This window comes from Stegastes partitus, unplaced genomic scaffold (genome assembly GCF_000690725.1).
Source record: "Stegastes partitus isolate 25-593 unplaced genomic scaffold, Stegastes_partitus-1.0.2 Scaffold168, whole genome shotgun sequence".
In the NCBI taxonomy this organism is placed as follows: Eukaryota; Metazoa; Chordata; class Actinopteri; family Pomacentridae; genus Stegastes; species Stegastes partitus.
The window spans coordinates 222,719-240,947 of record NW_007577899.1 but is presented as its reverse complement, the minus strand read 5'-3'; the positions used below and the strand labels follow the sequence as shown (position 1 = coordinate 240,947).

The 18,229-nt window shown below is 40.8% G+C and overlaps 1 protein-coding gene across 1 annotated transcript; it reads right to left on the bottom strand.

Annotated features, from left to right (window-relative positions):
* Positions 1 to 19: 19 nt before the first annotated feature.
* On the bottom strand, positions 20 to 17,984 carry LOC103355779 (adenylate cyclase type 4). The gene is made up of 26 exons (XM_008279694.1): positions 17,747 to 17,984; positions 14,545 to 15,804; positions 12,649 to 12,846; positions 12,374 to 12,535; positions 11,692 to 11,841; positions 10,715 to 10,869; positions 10,125 to 10,236; positions 9,895 to 10,022; positions 8,968 to 9,126; positions 8,649 to 8,808; positions 8,021 to 8,197; positions 7,772 to 7,803; positions 7,611 to 7,664; positions 7,305 to 7,368; positions 7,049 to 7,146; positions 6,786 to 6,870; positions 6,290 to 6,427; positions 5,997 to 6,074; positions 5,357 to 5,535; positions 4,419 to 4,503; positions 4,127 to 4,285; positions 3,464 to 3,610; positions 3,232 to 3,339; positions 2,863 to 2,977; positions 2,386 to 2,510; positions 20 to 1,629 (listed from the first exon to the last, which is right to left on the bottom strand). Exons 2-26 carry the CDS (start codon positions 15,484 to 15,486, stop codon positions 1,495 to 1,497), a joined length of 3,945 nt encoding a protein of 1,314 aa, XP_008277916.1. The 5' UTR covers positions 15,487 to 15,804; positions 17,747 to 17,984; the 3' UTR covers positions 20 to 1,494.
* Positions 17,985 to 18,229: the final 245 nt, after the last annotated feature.

Below are 18,229 nucleotides of genomic sequence, written 5' to 3'. Positions count from 1 at the left end.
AGCAGACAAGCAGACATCAGAGGCTGTATTTTATTTTATTTTTTTAATGAATTTATAAATAAATAGAAAAATATTTCCCTATAATGAACATACTCGAGCTCACACCTCTCATCATCCCTCACAGAAATACACAAACAGAAAATGAAAAAATACTCTGTGCACAGTCAAGAATGGATCGTAATGCAGAAATCCCTTAATACATACAATAAATTAGAAAGTGCAATGTCAAATGTGCATCATCTAAGTTTTCATGGCATCATTTCACTCGTATGCAGATGTGTCACTGAATAAATAATGTCAGTTTCGATAGTGAAAAAAGAGATAATTTTATATCACTTTATTTATGTATTTCACTTTATACCTGCATGGTTGCATTAAATCTCTGATTCCAGGAGCTCCCAAACTTTTCAGCTTGAAGCCCCCTTGGTAACTGGTTGCACACAGCTATGGGAAGTTTAACCAAAGAGTGGTTTTCCCTTTCCAGGTTTTATCATTTCAATATTCTTATGTGGCAGAATAGTTATACCTAATCAGGATTTCTCAATTAAAGCACATCTGGATTTAACAAGAACAATCTCAAAAATAAATACGTTTCACACACTACAAATACACTTTCTTTCTGATCCCATTAATGGTCTTGCAGTCCTTTAAGTCTATCTCAAGAGGTGAAGACAAGTATCTGCTTCAAGTTGCACAAGAAGACCTTTTTTTTTTTTTTTTTTACAGAAGGCATTAAGATTCAAAATGTCTGCGGTGAAAAGTGATGCTGCATTTTATAGGTGCTGAATGTTTTGTACCACTACAGTGAAAGAAGCATAAATAACCCAAAATATAATCCTGTATATGCTAAAGAAAATTGTCACATTTCATACGTGAGGCATGAGCTACTTCTACGTGATCCTTCATTAAACAACAGAAATCTTTGGTACCTTTTCTTCTTCCTTCAAATAACCATATGCATTTACATTGTTTTGCAACAGGACAATGCATGTGACTGACAAGTGTACCAAAAAAAAAAAAAAAGAGCAGATTGTAGATAACGTCTTCAGAATAATACAGCAAAAAGTGTCTACTGTAGTTTCACATGACAGTATAGATACAGTACAGCATGATGGCTGGCCGTTGAGTGGTCCATTTGTAGAAAGCGATGCTTTCAGTTGCCGGTAGTATTCTCATGTCTTCTTTCAACCAGCGTGGCTTGATTTTAGTGTCTTATCCAGAAGACAAAGGCAGCCACTCTGTAGATGTAAATGATTAACAGGTCTCCATTTTAGCGCTGAGTCAGTGCAGGCGTTTGTAATTACTGCAGGCCTGCTTGAACATACAGCGGTTTTCTATTTAAAGTCCTTGCCACTGATTGTGTTTCTCTCTGTGGGAAAACCAGAATGAGTCATGTAGTGTCAGGTTAGCTGCAAAAACCTACATCAGGTTTATTAAAACAACGTTTTAGAGTTCATGTCTGGATCCAGGCCTGCGCTGTGAGTTACAGTCTGATCAGAACTGAGGAGACGACTGGTCCGTGTTAACAAAGTAGGTGGTGAGTTCCCCTTTGCCCTTCACGTTGACTTTTCCTCTCAGAGTGACGTTGTAGCCCACGCTCTGGACCATCTGGGCCGTCTCCTCGGTCACCTGGGAGCGCAGACAAACAGAAAATGATTACAATAAAAAAAGAGTGAAGTTTTCACATCAATCTAACCGCTTTTTATCTGCTGTGTGTTTCTGTTCCAAAAAGCCTGGAGCTACTGAATCAAGGTTTTGAAGTTTATTCCTGAACAACCATTGATCTGTTCTCCCACAGCGACTGGCAACAAGCTGCCAAGGTTCAGCTCACAACTACAGCACAAGTAGATGGAAGTTAGTATGAAAGAAAATGTGATGTGTAGTGCTGGAGTGTGAAACTACTGCTTATGTAGACAGACTGCCTTCAACTGAAAAGCTGCATTTTGTATGTAATTTCTAGTCAGTTTTGGTGATATTTAAAAAGTTTCTGATATTTTTTGGTCATTTTTACCTTTAATTGATAGATGAAAGTAAAAGATACACACTGGACATACAGGACAAAGGACAAGCATACGAAATGTAACTGAACCAGGCTGGAAGTGAAGCTGGGATGTTGCCGTTAAATAGTGTACATCTTAAAGACTACAACGCCCTTCATTTTCTATATTTGAAACTACCTTGTTTTTAACTTGTGCTTTTCTCTGTATTTATTAATAACTCCTCTTATTTTAATGTCAAGCTTATGTAAGATTTATTGGATCACACAAAATTTACCATTTACGACAAATAAACATTTTGAGATGTTCCTACTTCCTATTTCTTCCTGACACATAATGCAGTATATATTATGTGTTTCTACTTGTCTTCTAACTCTTCACTTCTGACCTGTATCTTGTCCAGCACTCCAGTGCTGTCCATCCTGCTGGCCACATTAACAGAGTTCCCCCAGATATCATACTGAGGTTTATGGGCTCCAATAACTCCTGCTATGACCGGACCATGATTTATTCCTGCAGGTAAACAAAATGAGAAATTATTTAATTTGTATTAAGGTAAATCATAAATGTGTCTTTCATAACATTGTGTCGCAGGTGATTTAATCACAGCATGTGTGTTATCTTTGTCTGCAGAATCTTAGTCATTCATCATTTCATGACTTAAATATATATTAATAAAGTGACATGATGCACAGGCGACCTTTGATTAGATTCCCCTCTAAAGTCTAGTGTCTGGAATGAAATGTCCACATTCATTAACAGTAAGATGTTTGTTTAAATGTTCAATAATTCTCGAATTTCTACCGACTCATTCTGTTCAAAGCATTTGTACAGTCGTATCAGTGTTTATGTAAACCAGACTCACCAATCCTGAGTTTGAAGCTGTTAAAAGAGTGTGTGTTGATAAGCTCCAGCTTTCCCATCAGAGCGATGGCAAACTCCACCATGGAGCGCACATGGCTGTAGGACAAGTCAACTTTCTGCAGGGGGAGCCAGAGTTCATGCAATTCATGCAGCTCATTAGTCAAGCAGGGTACAGATTTGTCATGTCAAACATCTTTCGCCTTAAAACACAACACTGCATGACTACATTTCAGATTAAAGACTTTCCTTGTCTTTAGTAAAGCAGTTAACTTGAGTATAACTAAAAATGAATAACCAGCTCAGCATTGTGATACTCTTACATAACAATTAAAGCACAACGTGTGTCTGAGTAAACTTTTAGGACACAAACCTTTCTGTCATCCCCTTGCGGTGAGTGTGTCAGCCCTGCAGCAGCCATGTATGTGCTGCCAATCGTCTTAATCTTCTCCACTGAGGAGAATTTAGGCTTAGAGAGCAGCTGTGTGAAAGAGACAAAAGAGGACAGAAAGAGTAAGAACAGGAAGACACAGAGATACAGACAAAATGTCCCGAGCTGCAGACACTGCCAACAACCATAATTAACAGCATCTTCTTCCTCATACCTCATCAAAGTCTGCGATGATTTCATTGAGGAAGCGCAAACACTCCAGTCCGTCGCGGTTGGCGCTGCTCTCGCTGTAAAACTCTTTGAACTGAGGCACCGATGCAAACATCACGCACACACAGTCATATGACTGACTGTACAGGTCCTGAAAAAGAGTTGAAAAATAAATATAAAGGCGTTAATTCAGTGATACCTTATTCTAATTTGCAGCCACAAGGCAACAAAGTGAGACCAGTTTTGCACAAGAATGTCCTAAAAAGTTTCTGAGTAACTTGAAAACATCACATTAGTGCCAACATTCAACATTCAAGAGTTTGTTTTTTACATTATAAAGCTACATTTTTTAATGTTTTCAAATAAGTTTAATGGTTGATGGAGTACGAATAACATGTATCCTACAAAAACAGTGATCTGCAGCTTTACCATCTTGAATTTTTTTGCGAGTCTCATCATTTAAACTGATATTTCCTTTCCAAGCAGTTCAGCAGGTAGCATTTAAAATCTTTTATGCCTCACAATTTCATACTGCAGAAAGTGATATGTGAAAGCTGCCATAAACACCAGAATAACCAGGATGTGAAATTGGTTTTACATTTAAACCAGGATGTAATGAAGTAATAAATATTTGTTGTGCATCTCTGCTGTGTTTTGTCGTATTTACTTGGTTGCGAACGGTTTTGCCCATGAAGAAGGAGGCGACATGATGCGGCAGAACGTTCTGAAGGAGGAGCTTGTTGACGTTCTCCATGGTCTCCATCTCTTCTCTTTCTGTCCTGAAACAACGCTCCAGCAGAAAATCTACACGGCAACCCAACTCGTCCTGAGAGAGGACGAAAGAGAATGACAGAGCTCAAAAATGTAAGAATAAATCTGAGTATAATTCAACTTGCTTCAAGGTTAGACACCAAAACTCCCCTTTATGAGAAGAAAATGACAACCATTTGTACACACACCTGTCTGGCCAGAATGAGGCATACGATATAAAAGATGACCAGCCAAACCCCAGACATGATTTGAGGGTCCTTCAGCACACCGGGCCTGTAGAAAACCACATGCACATATGTAGAACCATTGGGGCGCTGTGCAGACTACTTAACTGCTAAACAACTTCCATTACATATTTCCTCAAACAGCAGTGTCTTGTATCTCGCAGTCAATGGGGCCTGAACCCCCGGGCAGGTCTCCGTCTATAGAATACTACTGAATAAATAATGGTGATCTGAAACTCCAGACAAGGATTCACAATCTGGACAGTGAGTGGCAGACAAAGAGCAGGAAATTTAACACCTCGGCTGAGCGAGCCAGGCTGTGTAATGACTAAAATGAGCAGTGAATGAATGTGGACGAGTGGAAAGTGTCATTTTGCAGGACTGCTGAGGGTCTGCATGGCTGTGTGTGCAACTAACAAGCTAAAACATTAGATATATATTCATGCCTGCACACTTTCATGAGCATTTGAATGTGACCAACACTAAACCATGACTTTGACAATTGTTCTACCTCATTTTCTGATCATTTACTTACTATATTGTTGCATAAAACCAGCGCTTTAATTGACTTTAATAATGACTGAACCTCACAGAACACGCAGATGTTTTAAGCCTCTGATTTGTAACATACCAGGGGAGGATCTGATGTGGTTAACTCCACCTTGCTCTGGATTGAAACCTGTAGAGCCACACCTAAAAATACTCATTATTTGTTTAGTCTAGTCCATAGTTGAATAATTCATTAGTAAACCACAAGGCCAAAGTGCAGGTTCGAGCCTCTCAAACGTCTGGATTTAGTCCTTATGACAGTAAACTGAATGTGTTTGGATTCTGCAGAACAAGACATTTTACGATCACCTTGGATTGTGTAACTGATGTATAAATGTCCAAATGTTACCCACCTGGTGCCATTGTCATAAAGCAGGCCAATAAGGCAGGTTGACCTCGGAGCGTAAACGTGGAGGAAGAGGGCAAGGTAGACCACCACAGCCAGGGTGAGCAGCAGCGCTTTGATAGAAAAGCACGTCCTGGTGAACACAATCACTCCCAGCATGGCCAGCAGGCAGCAGTACAGGTAGTACTTGATGTTTAAACAGAGAAATACACGGATCAAACAGGTTAGTGCGTTGTTCAAATATTGTACTGAAACTATCACTGTTCAAGAGATAAAGAATAAACAAAAAAATCCTTTGGAGGTTATAAGGAAGGGAGGAAAAACTTTGAGCTACAATACGACTCTATATGTGAGGAATTCATTTGCTAAAAGTGATAAAATATGTAAGAGATTTTTGTAGTTTGTTGTACCATACTGGCTAATAATGCATCAAAGCTTCGATTTTTGCTGTTTGAAATCCTTTTTTCCCCAAAGTCAAGCATGAATCAGAGTAGTAGGAAAAGTTAAGGACAATGCTAAACGTATTAAGGACTGAGAGGAAATAATGTTTAAACTGAAGATAAAGTAAAACGCAGCATCATGCGTTCACCACAGAATTCTAAACTAAATGATAAAAAAGAAACGTGTGAAAACGTGGAGGCACTCACAGGCACGGTGTAGAGTTTAAGAGCTTCCAACTCCGTCCTGTTAGCGATCGAGGTGCAGTTGTTTCCTGGAAGGAAGAACTGGAAGGAACACAAACACCACGGAAGAGAAAACAACAAAGAGAAGCGAAGAATTCTGAGAATCATTTGATGAATTAATAGAAGGATTGACAGACAATACAAACACACATTTCTGTTGAATAATTTTACGTCCTAATATGAGACAATAAGACAATATGAATTTAGAAATGAATAAAAGTAATCTTGCTGGCAAAATAACTGAAAAAGGAACTTACAAAGTTGAGGATGGCCATGAGCAGGGTGATGAGCGTGCACAGAGTGACCACAAACACCCGCAGCGCCGCCCTGGTGGAGACGCCGCGGGACAGCCCAGATATCCACTGGACACTCAACGGCATCTTGGAGCGCCATTTCTGAACAAAACAACAAAATAAAGGCACATGTTTAGAGGTATTCAACGTCTGGGATCACATGACTCTTATCACTTCACAAATCCACCGTGGAAGCTGTAATTCAGGATTGAAAAAGTTGGCAAACTTATTTTTGCTGATTTTGTCTTTTCATTCATTTTAAAATGATTGCTGATCAGTGACTGTGAAACTGATCGGTAATTGTGTACCTACATGTACAAAAGCACCTGTGTGCTGTGTCTGCAGTCATGTCATCAACCCTGAACTTGTGCTATGAGTGTATGAATGTTTGTTTTTACTTGATGTAGCATCATGATATAAAAAACCTTTTCTTTTTACCAATACTGCACATAGTGTTTACCTCCAGGTATCCAGTGAAAGCGACGGACAGAAGCAGCACAAACACTGGAAAAGTCGCACCGTAGGAAACTGCCATCTCAAAGTTCCTGTGAGAATTGAAAATGTATGCTTTTTATTCCTCAGTTAATAAAGATGTGTGTTTGTAAGTTAGCAAGCTTGTGACTGCAGACTTCAGGTTTTCAAGCATGTTTAACTTCACTAAAACTTACTTCAGAATTTGGTGAGTGTGAACAAATATGACATTGAGGTGTGACCACTACCCACCTTATAGAGACAAGCATCTGAACAACGAAGAAAGTCACAAAGATCAAAGCGTTGCAGCTCAGCGAGTGGTGCAAACCCTTCACTTCTGAAAAGCGAAACTGGAAAACAAACAGTTCAAAAAGTTGATGTAGTTTCATTTCAGTTAAGGTTCTGCATAATGCAAGAGCACTGCTTTTACTAAAAGGTCCATCAGTATATTCCTTCAATACACACTGTACATTACACTTATGTATTCGTACATATAGTCAGAATCTACCTTTTTCTCTAAGCTGAGGTCATTAAACAGCAGAGTCAGACAGTTGAGCTTCTTCGCTCTCCTCCTGAACGAAAAATTAAAAGAAGAGTCACAGGAAGAAAGACAGATGCAAGGAAGCTACCATACAATGAGACAATATGAACAGGGGCAGAAGTAAATAACACCATAAATCAATTCAATCAAGTTCAGTTATCTCAATTAATGAAGATCAATATTGTGAGTGAAAATTTAATAAATCCTATTTACAAATGAACGTGAACTGACTTTTGTTAAACACTGAAGAAGTCCAGTAAGAATAAAACTTACCCTGCAGTGTCCAAAGTGTCCAGTGATCCCCTGACACCATTATCGACGACCAGACTGGGACAAAACAAGAACACATTTAATATCAGTGCTGCAACGCAAAGGGCTACTTGTTTTGTTCTGCTTATTTGTATTAGGTTCTTTGAATAATTCTTGGCATTTACCAGTTGGGGTTGTTCTGAAAAGGTGGCCTTTCCTGAATCAAACACACACAGAGACATTGTCAGGCCCACTGAATGCATGACCTAACATCACCGCTCTCAGACATACAATAGAGAGTTCATGATCAAACACTGGTGCGAGACAAAACAAAGAGCCAGAAGTGGCGTGACATACTGCATGTCCATTTATATACACAGCTCAATATGTGTTAGAAGCTAAGCAGCAAACAGGGCAGCAACACAAATACATACCGCAGACAGCTGCGACTGGTTCATGACAACATTGGTGGGGATGATTGGCTTCTTGGAGGACTTGGCATCGGGGTTGCTCAGGTCTGCGAAGGGGTGGATGGAATGCCAGGACTGAAGATACTGAGACATCCGGACCGACGCCCGCTGCCTGTTCTCTCCTGATGCAAGACTGTTCGCCTGAAATTACAATAAAGATAACTGTGTCTTAGCTTTTTAAGTTTTTTGCATGTCCTAGATCATAGCTGAGAGTATAATCGGAGTAACTTAGGGATCAGTGCCTTGCTTCATTTGTAAATAGGGATCGTGAGCACCACTGATTCTCATACAATACGTACAGTGATGAGAGTATGCAGGTACTTTGAGCAAGTTTTCCCTTTGCTTGTTTTTAGGATCAAACTAAGATAATCTTTTATCATGGTATTGCATTTAGAGCAACTCGATTTCTTAGTTTGTCAAATCTGCAATCCATTGACAGTGCAATTTTTAAAACTGCAATCCATTTACATTTCCTTCATAGGGTTTGATTTTTGGAAACAAACAATTCTGTACATGTAATATGCTGTTAACTCATAAACAATAGTCTACAATACATGCAATTCAAATGCACGCATGACTCAAAGACACCTACCAGTTTAGGCCTTCTAGAAATACTGTCTGGCTTGTGGGGGTCAATCACCAGGTACGTTTTCCTCCCTGTAAGAAGAGGATCCCGACTCCCTCCATCCCCAGTCTCCACTTGGTACGCTCCATTCAAGTGCTGCAGTGTCTCCTCTGTGATGTGGACTCGCCTATTTATGATAACAGCATTAATAACAAAATACAGAAAGGAAAGAAAACTGAACATGTATAATCTATGTTAACCTCAAACTTTAGTTCATTACTAAAAAAGCATTTACACCAACTTATTTTTTTTGAGATTTTCTGGGCTGAGTTGAAGACTGTCTCACCCAGGAAGGCCTCCCGACTCCATGTGGTTGGCTAAAGTCACATCATGCGACCACACGTCGTACTGCCACTTCTGCAAACCGATCACACCACAGAGCACGTTGCCGGTGTGGACGCCTACTCGCATGCTAATCTCAACCCCTGTCGCCTCTCGCAGTTTACTACAAAGAGATAAACACATTGCTTAAATCAGAATAACAACGTCGTGCCAGTTTCAGATACGTCTTGTTGGGCTGTATACTGTATTTTCAGTATGAATTGTATGCAGAGCACTAACACGACTAAAAAACGAAGGACAATTAATGTAAACAAGTTAAAAACTGTCTTTTTATTTTGAAACAGCTGCCATTCTGCTACAGCTGTTCTTAATGTCTTTGTACTAAAAACATGTTGCTGCACTGCTTCTTATAATCACACGATATATGGTATACCCTTAACAGTTTTCTTCTCAGGAAACCAGTGAGGACTTAAACATGGAAAGCAAAACAGAAAGTAACACAAAATTCAATTATAATGTTAAATGTCACGTAACTCACATTTGATCTACATGGGGCCTGAAATTAACACAAAACTAAAAACTGAAAATATTATGGACAACTGATAAACTATGGTGCTTCTAACTCTTGTAAATGTGTGCTTATAGCTGTAATACATTATTGTAGATTAACCATGTGGACATCAGACAGGAACATCAGATGCAAAAAAAAATCCCTAGCTTTACTCCAGAAATCAGGTGGGAGGTACCTCATGAGATTATTCTGTACATTGCAACCTCACACATTTTAAATCGATTTCACCAGAAATTCCTCATTACTACAAGCGCTATAGGTGTGCACAGAAGAAAAAGGAATGGAGAAAGCCAAGAGAAAAGGTGGCGAAATGAATCAAAACAACAACAAAAAACTTTGGAGGAATTCAGATAAACTGACCTGATGGCAGTGCACATGTCCAGGCCCATCTGGACACAGTTCCTGGCATGGGTGGGAATGGGGTCAGGCAGACCTGACACACAATAGTAGCAGTCACCCAGGATCTTAATGCGAAGACATCCATTCTTCTACAAATAGAAAGAAGCAGAAAGAGGGGCAGCGAGTGAGTCACGGTGCTCAGACCTACTAAGAAGCTGTTCGTTGTGAAGAAATAAAAAAAGTGCTGTCACCTTGGCGATGTCGTCGAATTTACCAAAAAGCTTATTGAGTACTGCAACCAGTTCCTCTGGTGAGCACGTACTCGCCAGCTTTGTGAAGCCCACGATGTCGGCATACAGGATGCTGTAAAACCCCACACAGAAAGACACCAATATTATACACGTATTGATGTAATAATATCTTGGAGTGACTGATAAATACACCACATTTCTCTGATTTTTTTTTTGTAGTTTAGAGATCTACAGCCTCAACACATACTTAGAAGGCATGTCAGGTGTTCCTGAATTACTGTCTTTCATACATCTTGGGGGTTGAATGACTACTTTTCCATCATATACCAGTCGATGTTTTCTCTGATTGTAATTTGCATAATTAACCCCTTTGCAAAACTCTTCACATGTTTAATAAGGCTAATAATTACCATGATTTAAACCAACCATATCTGAGTAGGACATGGATCTGAGCCGTATTATCACTTAATCAACAACCCAAAGAGCACAAAAATCCCAGACAAGAGAGTAGAGGCTACAACATGGAGAAAAAACAACCTTTAAGGAACTGACAATGTTTTCAGCAACAACCTCAACAGTATGAGTCTCACCTGACGTCTTTGTGCTGCCGTATATAAAGGCTGTGAAAGTTGTGGAAGTTGGATTCGTTCTCCTGATCACCCTTGGGCTTGGACAACCTCTTTATCACCTCCGTTTTCAACTCCATGGCAATGTACCGTGGCAACACCGACAGGAGAAGCTGCTCCTGTTGCCGAGGAAACACAGAGAATAGGGGTAAACGTGTGAGCGGAGAAGGTCGGCAATAAGTTTTGAGACCTTGCGCACTGGTTCATTGGATTTCTGTCTCTTAAAGAAGTGACAATCTGTTCACAATGGCTGTAAAAGAAATAGGCGGCCATCAAAGGCCTCCTTGAAGCGAGGCCATGTTTACTCAGAGGATCACGTTTCATGTGTTTGCTTACTTGCTCTGAATAGCGTCCATTTGGGTTTGCCTATTCTATTGCTGCTGTGCTTCAGACAAGTGAATGATTAATCTATTGGCTTAATGGCAAGAAAAGCATACAGTAACCAAACCGAGGCTGTCCACATAAAGAGCCCCTTAATGAGAGCAATTACACGTAACGATTTTAAACTCAGAGTGAATGAAACAAGCCTGCCAGAAGAGACCCAAAGAGGGGAAGCGGATTTCTGCAATAAAAAAATATCCATTTGATCAAACCATGTCCTAAGGTATTGAGTGTTTAAAATCATTTTGATAGATTCAAATCATATTTGGATCACAACATGCATTTGTATGAAACAGTACAAATAACATTTAGTGATTTTTTAATTATTGTTTTTTTTTTTTTAAATCACATCACTAAAAGGTGAGTTCATATTTTTAGGTTTGTGTCTTCAAATGACAAGTGACCTCTATTGCAGCAAATTAAAGCTCTATTTATATGAAAAGTTTTCTGTTTTCTACTGAACTAGACTGTTCTCTTGTCTTCATCCGAAGCACAACACTGGAACACATAAAAGAAATGATGTTGTTAATTTGAAGCAACGCTGTTTAAAGAGCTTTAACCTGCTGATATTTGCTTATATCCTTCTGGGAGCGTATTGCGCTGAACTCTTCTCTCTTCTGGTTGGATATCCTGAGATCATGTTCGGTCATCCACAGGTGAAAAATTCCAATGCAGTTTACGCACACAAACAGCACAGCATTCGCCACCAGCTGAGAAGACAATCAGAGCAGAGGAGGTGACTTAAACTTTATTATCCTCTTCTATTGAGACCACAGTAAGTCTATACTGCAGAAGCTGAGCCACTATTTTGTTATGTAAATTAGTGACAGAAAATGTAACAAAAATAGCATTTCAATTCGTGTAGATCATCGACACACTTTCCTACTTCCATAGAAAACACACTGCTGTTTGAAAAAACAAATAACTGCATGTGCGTGAGCAGCACTTCCCTGTAAGACAGTTACAGGACATTCACATCGTTTTTTTTCTAGATGAACTAAGCCAGGCAGGTCACACACGACAAAAAATCTATTGTGCAGGCTGCTCAAAGCTTCATGCAGTATTTGAATTTGGACGTTGTTTGCTGACACATGCAAAAATTGCTTTATAGTTGTGTAGATCATTTACATGTGCAGCTTTTGCACCAATTACAACTTCAGCACTGTTAAAACTACATGGTTACCATTGTATTTGTACAGTTAGAGATTGTTTTAAATATATTCAAATATAGCAGGACCTCACCTGCACAGCCAGATCGGGTGTCTCTGGGCTGGTAACAGGGACGTAGACACTGATGATGATGATGTGTGAAACACTGGTCCCTATCCCGACCATGAGGGCCCAGGCCAGAGAGAGAGGCAGCACCGTGTACACACTTAGAGAGAGGAAGAGGAAAAATGCGACCTGAGGAGGGGACAGAAGGCGTAGGAGCAGAGGAAGAGAGAAACACGTGAAGAAGAGTTAGAGATGAAACAAACTCTTGCCAAAATACAACTCAATCCCTCCCTTTATCTCACCTGTTCCCATGTTGTAACAGGCCCTCCTGTGAAGATGAAGACTATGGCAGTGATGTATAGTGTTCCCCAGACAAAGAGGGCCAGTGCTCCTCCACAGCGCCTCACCGTGGCCAGCCAGGGCAGGCAGACAAGTAGCACGACACTCAGACAAAGAACCACGCAAACTACCGACAGCGCACCTACATGAAAGTCAATGTTCTGTGCAGAGAAGAGGGAAGAGAGTTGAAAATTAGCGCATGAATGAAAAGCAACATCTCAAAAAAAGCGGTTCATTTTCCCAACCACTGGACAGATGCTGTGTCAGGTCAGTGCAAAAAAGCAGTTCACCTAAGTTTAATTTCATTAGCATACACGAACAAAGGAAAAGGAGTTCTTCATATTAATATGCATTAGCAAAGCTTGATCTTTCCTGTTTTCACTCAGCTGTTTACTATATCCAAAAAACACCTGTCTGCTCAACACTAAGGACCAAAATGAAAATGCCTTTATTCATCAGACATGAAAGCCAGGCGGAGCTTCAAACAGGTGGTGCAGTGTTTTTAATCTGCCCCTGCCATGTGGAGAAAAGGTATTTTAATTCTAGCGATGAGAGCAAGGCTCATGGTTATTTTTTTAAATGGAGATACTAACTTTGGCTGAATGTGCAGTGGCCTAGTCATAAATTCATGTGGTGGGAATTCAACAAGCTACTTCGGTGATGCATATGTACTGGGACGCAAACCCTCTGTCATTTGTTGAGTAGAATCTCGCTGTATGTGAGCACAAAACACTTGTTACAAGAGGCTGCACTTTTTCAATACGGCAGACATGTTTTAACAGTTTGACGGAACCTACTTTTGACTTACAGTACATACTGTAAGTACTGTCTTCATGTGCATCACTGCTTTGCAGGAATGAGAAATCAAATAGTTCTTTAATTGAAGCAAAAGAATGCTGTTGTGTTTTGGAAGAACAGGTTTAATTCTCCACACTGCGGCACATTTCTTTCAGCAACATGCTTGATCCTCTCTACACTGTTGCAACACAGACAGATAAACAAGATATTTTTCATTCTCTTCTCTGCTTTTCTGTCATCTGACCGTCAAACACAACCGTCTCTTAGAACACAGAACATATTAAATATGTTTTGTTGGTTTACAGAGATCTGCAACTGGTATTTGTATTACACATAAACCATTCATAGTCAATTGTCAAAAAATAATCTGCCACTTTTTTGATAGTTAATCAGTAATTTTTCAAGCAAAAATGCTTAACCTTTTCCAGTTTCAGGGTGTCGACAGTGGGAACATGATGTTTTTGTCATTTAATGTATTATCTATGAATAGCTTTTTGTAGATATTTAAATATACACTGAAGACAAGCAGTCAATCCTCAGCTTGGAAAAGCTGGAGCTACATTTAACTGACGTAATAACTGATCATCAACTCCTACAAGTGTCAGCAGACATACGGCAGGTTGTTAAGAACATCCATCCATCCATCTATTATCTATACACTGTTTATTCCTCAGTAGGGTCGTGGGGTGCTGGAGTCTATCTCAGCTGACTCAGGGTGAAGGCAGGTTCACCTGGACAGGTCACCAGTCTATCACAGGGCTACACTTAGAGACAGACAACCAAGCACACTCACATTCACACCTACGGACAATTTAGAATCACCAATTAACCTCAACGTGTTTTTGGACCTTGTCGGAGGAAGCTGGAGAACCCGGAGAGAACCTATGCTGCACGGGGAGAACATGCAAACTCCACACAGAAAGATCTTCTAGGTGCGAGGCGGCGGTGCTAACCACCTCGCAGCCCTGTTAAGAACATGTAAAGTTTAAACATCATGTGTGTACATATACAACATAAACCCTCACACACACACACACACACTCTCTCTCTCTTGGTCTCACCCTGCCTGTGGTGGGAATGAGGACGATGATGGCCACACAGAAGAGCAAAGACAGCACCAGTCCAGGCAGCATGGCTGGAGTCTCCTCCACACAGCGCAGAAAAGCTCTGTGGAAAGCCTGATAGCAGCAACACACCCCCTCCTTCACACTTCTCCTGGACCGAGTGCTTCGCCTGTCGCCGTCGTCCTCGTGCCACCTGACATCGATACTGTCTCTGCTTTGGTTGACTTGGGAAGAAAAATCAGGGAATGCTGCCGAAGTGCCATTGAGTGAGTTCTTTGGTTTCGATTTAGCAGATAAGTCTATATCGCAGTCGCCCCTTTCATCATCTGGACTATTTTTATTGGTTTTGTCAGAACAGGAAGTATTCAAACTGGATTCAGACAGATTGACAGCAGAGACAGAATTAGTCTTTTCAAATGAGCTTCCATCGAGCTCAGATAAATCCTCACCACAGAGATCTGTGCTGAAACTAGTGCAGGCGTAGCCAGGGCTGGACTTTGTGCTGCTGTAGTCCGAATCACTGTTGTCATTTTGTAGCTTCTCACTGGATGAGCTGACCGGAGCATCATTGTCCGTACTCTGCGGGGTCACACCTGTTCCCCTCAACAAAGAATTGGTCTTAAGAGGTTCGGGGGCCTGTGTTGTTTTTGCCACGCCCACCTCCACTGGAACCTGGGAAACAACACGTCCTGATTGGTCCCCAACAGCAAGACTTCCTGTGGTGTCACTTCCTTGTAAAATGTCAACGTCGCCGCTTTGTGCAGAATGTTTTAACTTGTTTGTTGCGTGACTGAAATCATCAAGCTCCAGGATATTACCTCCAGTGTTTTTGCCCTCCCCATCACTGGAAATGACAACAATGTCCGGCACTAAGGACACCTGCGATGCTTCTGCTCCAGGCCTCTTCTTGTCCTGGAAACCTTGGGACTTGTCTGGCATTGTGACCTGCGTGAGTGCAAAGGATTTCAGGGTCTATCACCTTGTCACTTTGTTCTCTCTGGCTGTCTGTCAGCTTGTCTGTGTGATAAATACACACTAGGATAGCGTTTATATTTTTATTTCTTCCTTTTCAGGTGTTGTTAACATCCAGAGAGAGTCCAGCTCCTCTGTTCCAACACTGATGGTCACAGCTGCTGAAGATGGTAAAACACGATCCCTCTGAGTTAAGGTCCCAAAGATCTGCCACAAGGAATCTTGAACAGCAGCATAATGTCCTTTGAAGAGCATTGATCCATCCTAGAACCATGAAGAGTCTCTCTGAGAAAAAGAACCACCAATTAGAAAAGCAACAACACAATCGGCAACAAGTAAACAAAGCCAAACAAACGTATTCAGTGTCAGATTTTTAGGTCAGAGATCTGTCTCCCTAGCAGAGTCCAACAATAAGAGCAAACAAGTCGTACCTGTGCGTGGTTTTAATGCCACTTTAATGACGGACTTCTTCTAGCCATTTCCCCATTATGCAAAGAACTTGTTAGTCTAGCTGCAGGCTCTTCCCCAGTAACACACGCTCATTCACAACACGCATACACACTGTTCAGGTGTGTACTGGAATGACATGTCAGTGACGCACCCAGTGCACATTAAGAACATTTTTTCCAGTCACCACCTACACTCAGTGGTTCGCTCTGATCTGCCTCTCTGTCGCTCTCCTCTTTGCTTCTCCTTCCCCGTCACTTGTCACGAACCGAACTGTCTCGCTGAACCCAATCATGTGGCAAAATATCACCGCTACCTTCCTCAATCCCTATCTGCTTCAAACTCAACATTAATTCCAGGATTAAAATATCTTTTTAATCTGTCTCCTCTGCTGCAAATACATATCTGATTTAATAGCAAAGTCATGGAGGGATTACGCAGTAATTCATCTGATTCATACCTTTAACCTTGTACGACCTGCCCACTGTGGCAGGTCGGCTTTGTGCTGCACCCCTGTTACATTAAATGACAACAATCTGGTTTCTTTTACACACTTGCACACAGGGGTAGTGTTTCTGTAAAAGGCCAACACACTTCTGTGACACTATGTGGTAATGACAATACGCTTATTGTTCGTTCTTGTGTGAAATGCTGTTCCACTGGTGTCCTTTTTCCCCTGTCTGCTGGTTTCACTACTCTGTTCTGCTTGTCTGAGCCACTTTCCAAAAAGAGGAAGGGGTTTTCCAAAGCTTCAGTCGATCGAACTCAACCCTGGAACATTGGGCTGCTTTTTGTTTTTATTGATGATTGCTTGAATGGCACAGTTCCTGGTAAAACGTCAGCAGGGTGCTTATCTTGTGAGGTTTCCACTCGTTTACAGAAAACAAGATTATTTGTCAATTGCCATCATTGTGAATCCTGTGAACTTAGTTGGAAATTTGAAAAGGCTTCCTCTTTACAGACATGCGGCTAACATCTCCTGTTGTGTATTTACCAAGGGGTTGTTTTTAAAAATGACTGATTGTCAACTATTCTCTTCATGAATTCTCCCTGCATGGAGTCCAATGGCTGTTTTCTAACTGCTTGTTTGAATAATTGTATAAAAAATATTCAGTATAGCAGATAAGACAAACAAAGACAGGATATTTGAGAGAGGGAAATAGGCTTATATTTGACATTTTTGACTGACACACTGATAAGGTTCACCTGTGTGTATTGACTACAACATAAATCATCCAATTTCATTTGTGACAAAAATGTATTATTGGTGCAAAATGCCACCAAAAATTTTAGGATTTCTCACAAGTTAAAGCCCACCTGGTTAACTTGTGGAAGGAACCTGCTTTTTAGAGACACCATCTTAAATTTTGAAGCTGTTTTAAATAAATTAAAAAAACAAAACAAATCTTATCAGCAACGAAGGGAAAGTGAATGAATGTTAACAAAGCTATCTAAAATCTAACTCCCTATCTGTGGCGTAACGGATGACGGCAGCAGGTCTACAACAGCTACCTGGTTCATTTACTTAACATGGTCATTCACATCAACATAACTTAATTGTTCATATTAGGAGGACAGTTTAAAACTTCTCACGGTGGCTAATAGTTGTGCTATCAATGACATCGGTTCAGAATTCCTGCTGTTAAAGGCTTAAGAGGCTAAATTAACTGTGACAGAGCAGAAAAACACCGGTTGGACATCAACTTAAACGCGCTAAAGCAGGAAAAGTAAATGATTTTAAAGAAAGTTAATGTGTTGGACGGACAGGTGATGTTTTTACCTCATTGCTTCTGGATGCTGGCGTCCTTCTGTCCGTCACTCTGAAGCTCTCACACACGATAAGCTTAATTTCCTTCTGCGTCTTTATCGCCAAGCTTCCTCCGTCATCCTCTAACTGTGGCCGGACAAAACCTCACGGACGCCTTTCACCTTCACAAGCGGAGAAAACGTTATATATAAAATAAATAAATAAAATGAAACTCTCCTTTTCTTTTTTAAAAGCAGACGTTAGAAAGTTCCAGTCCGCTCCTGCGCACGAGCGCCTCTGTGTGTTTGTGCGGGGGTTCGAGCGCGACGCGGGGGCGTGCGCTCGCGTGCACGAGCAGGAGCGGTCCAGCGGCTACGCAAATAGGATGAAGGTAAACAGAGGATGAAGGTCAAAGGTCAGCGGCACGCCAGGATGCTGCCGGGTCTGGTGGGACCGAGAGACAACAAGGCTGCAAGAAAACAAGATTAAAGACGTGATGCTGTCGGTAGGTCCGCC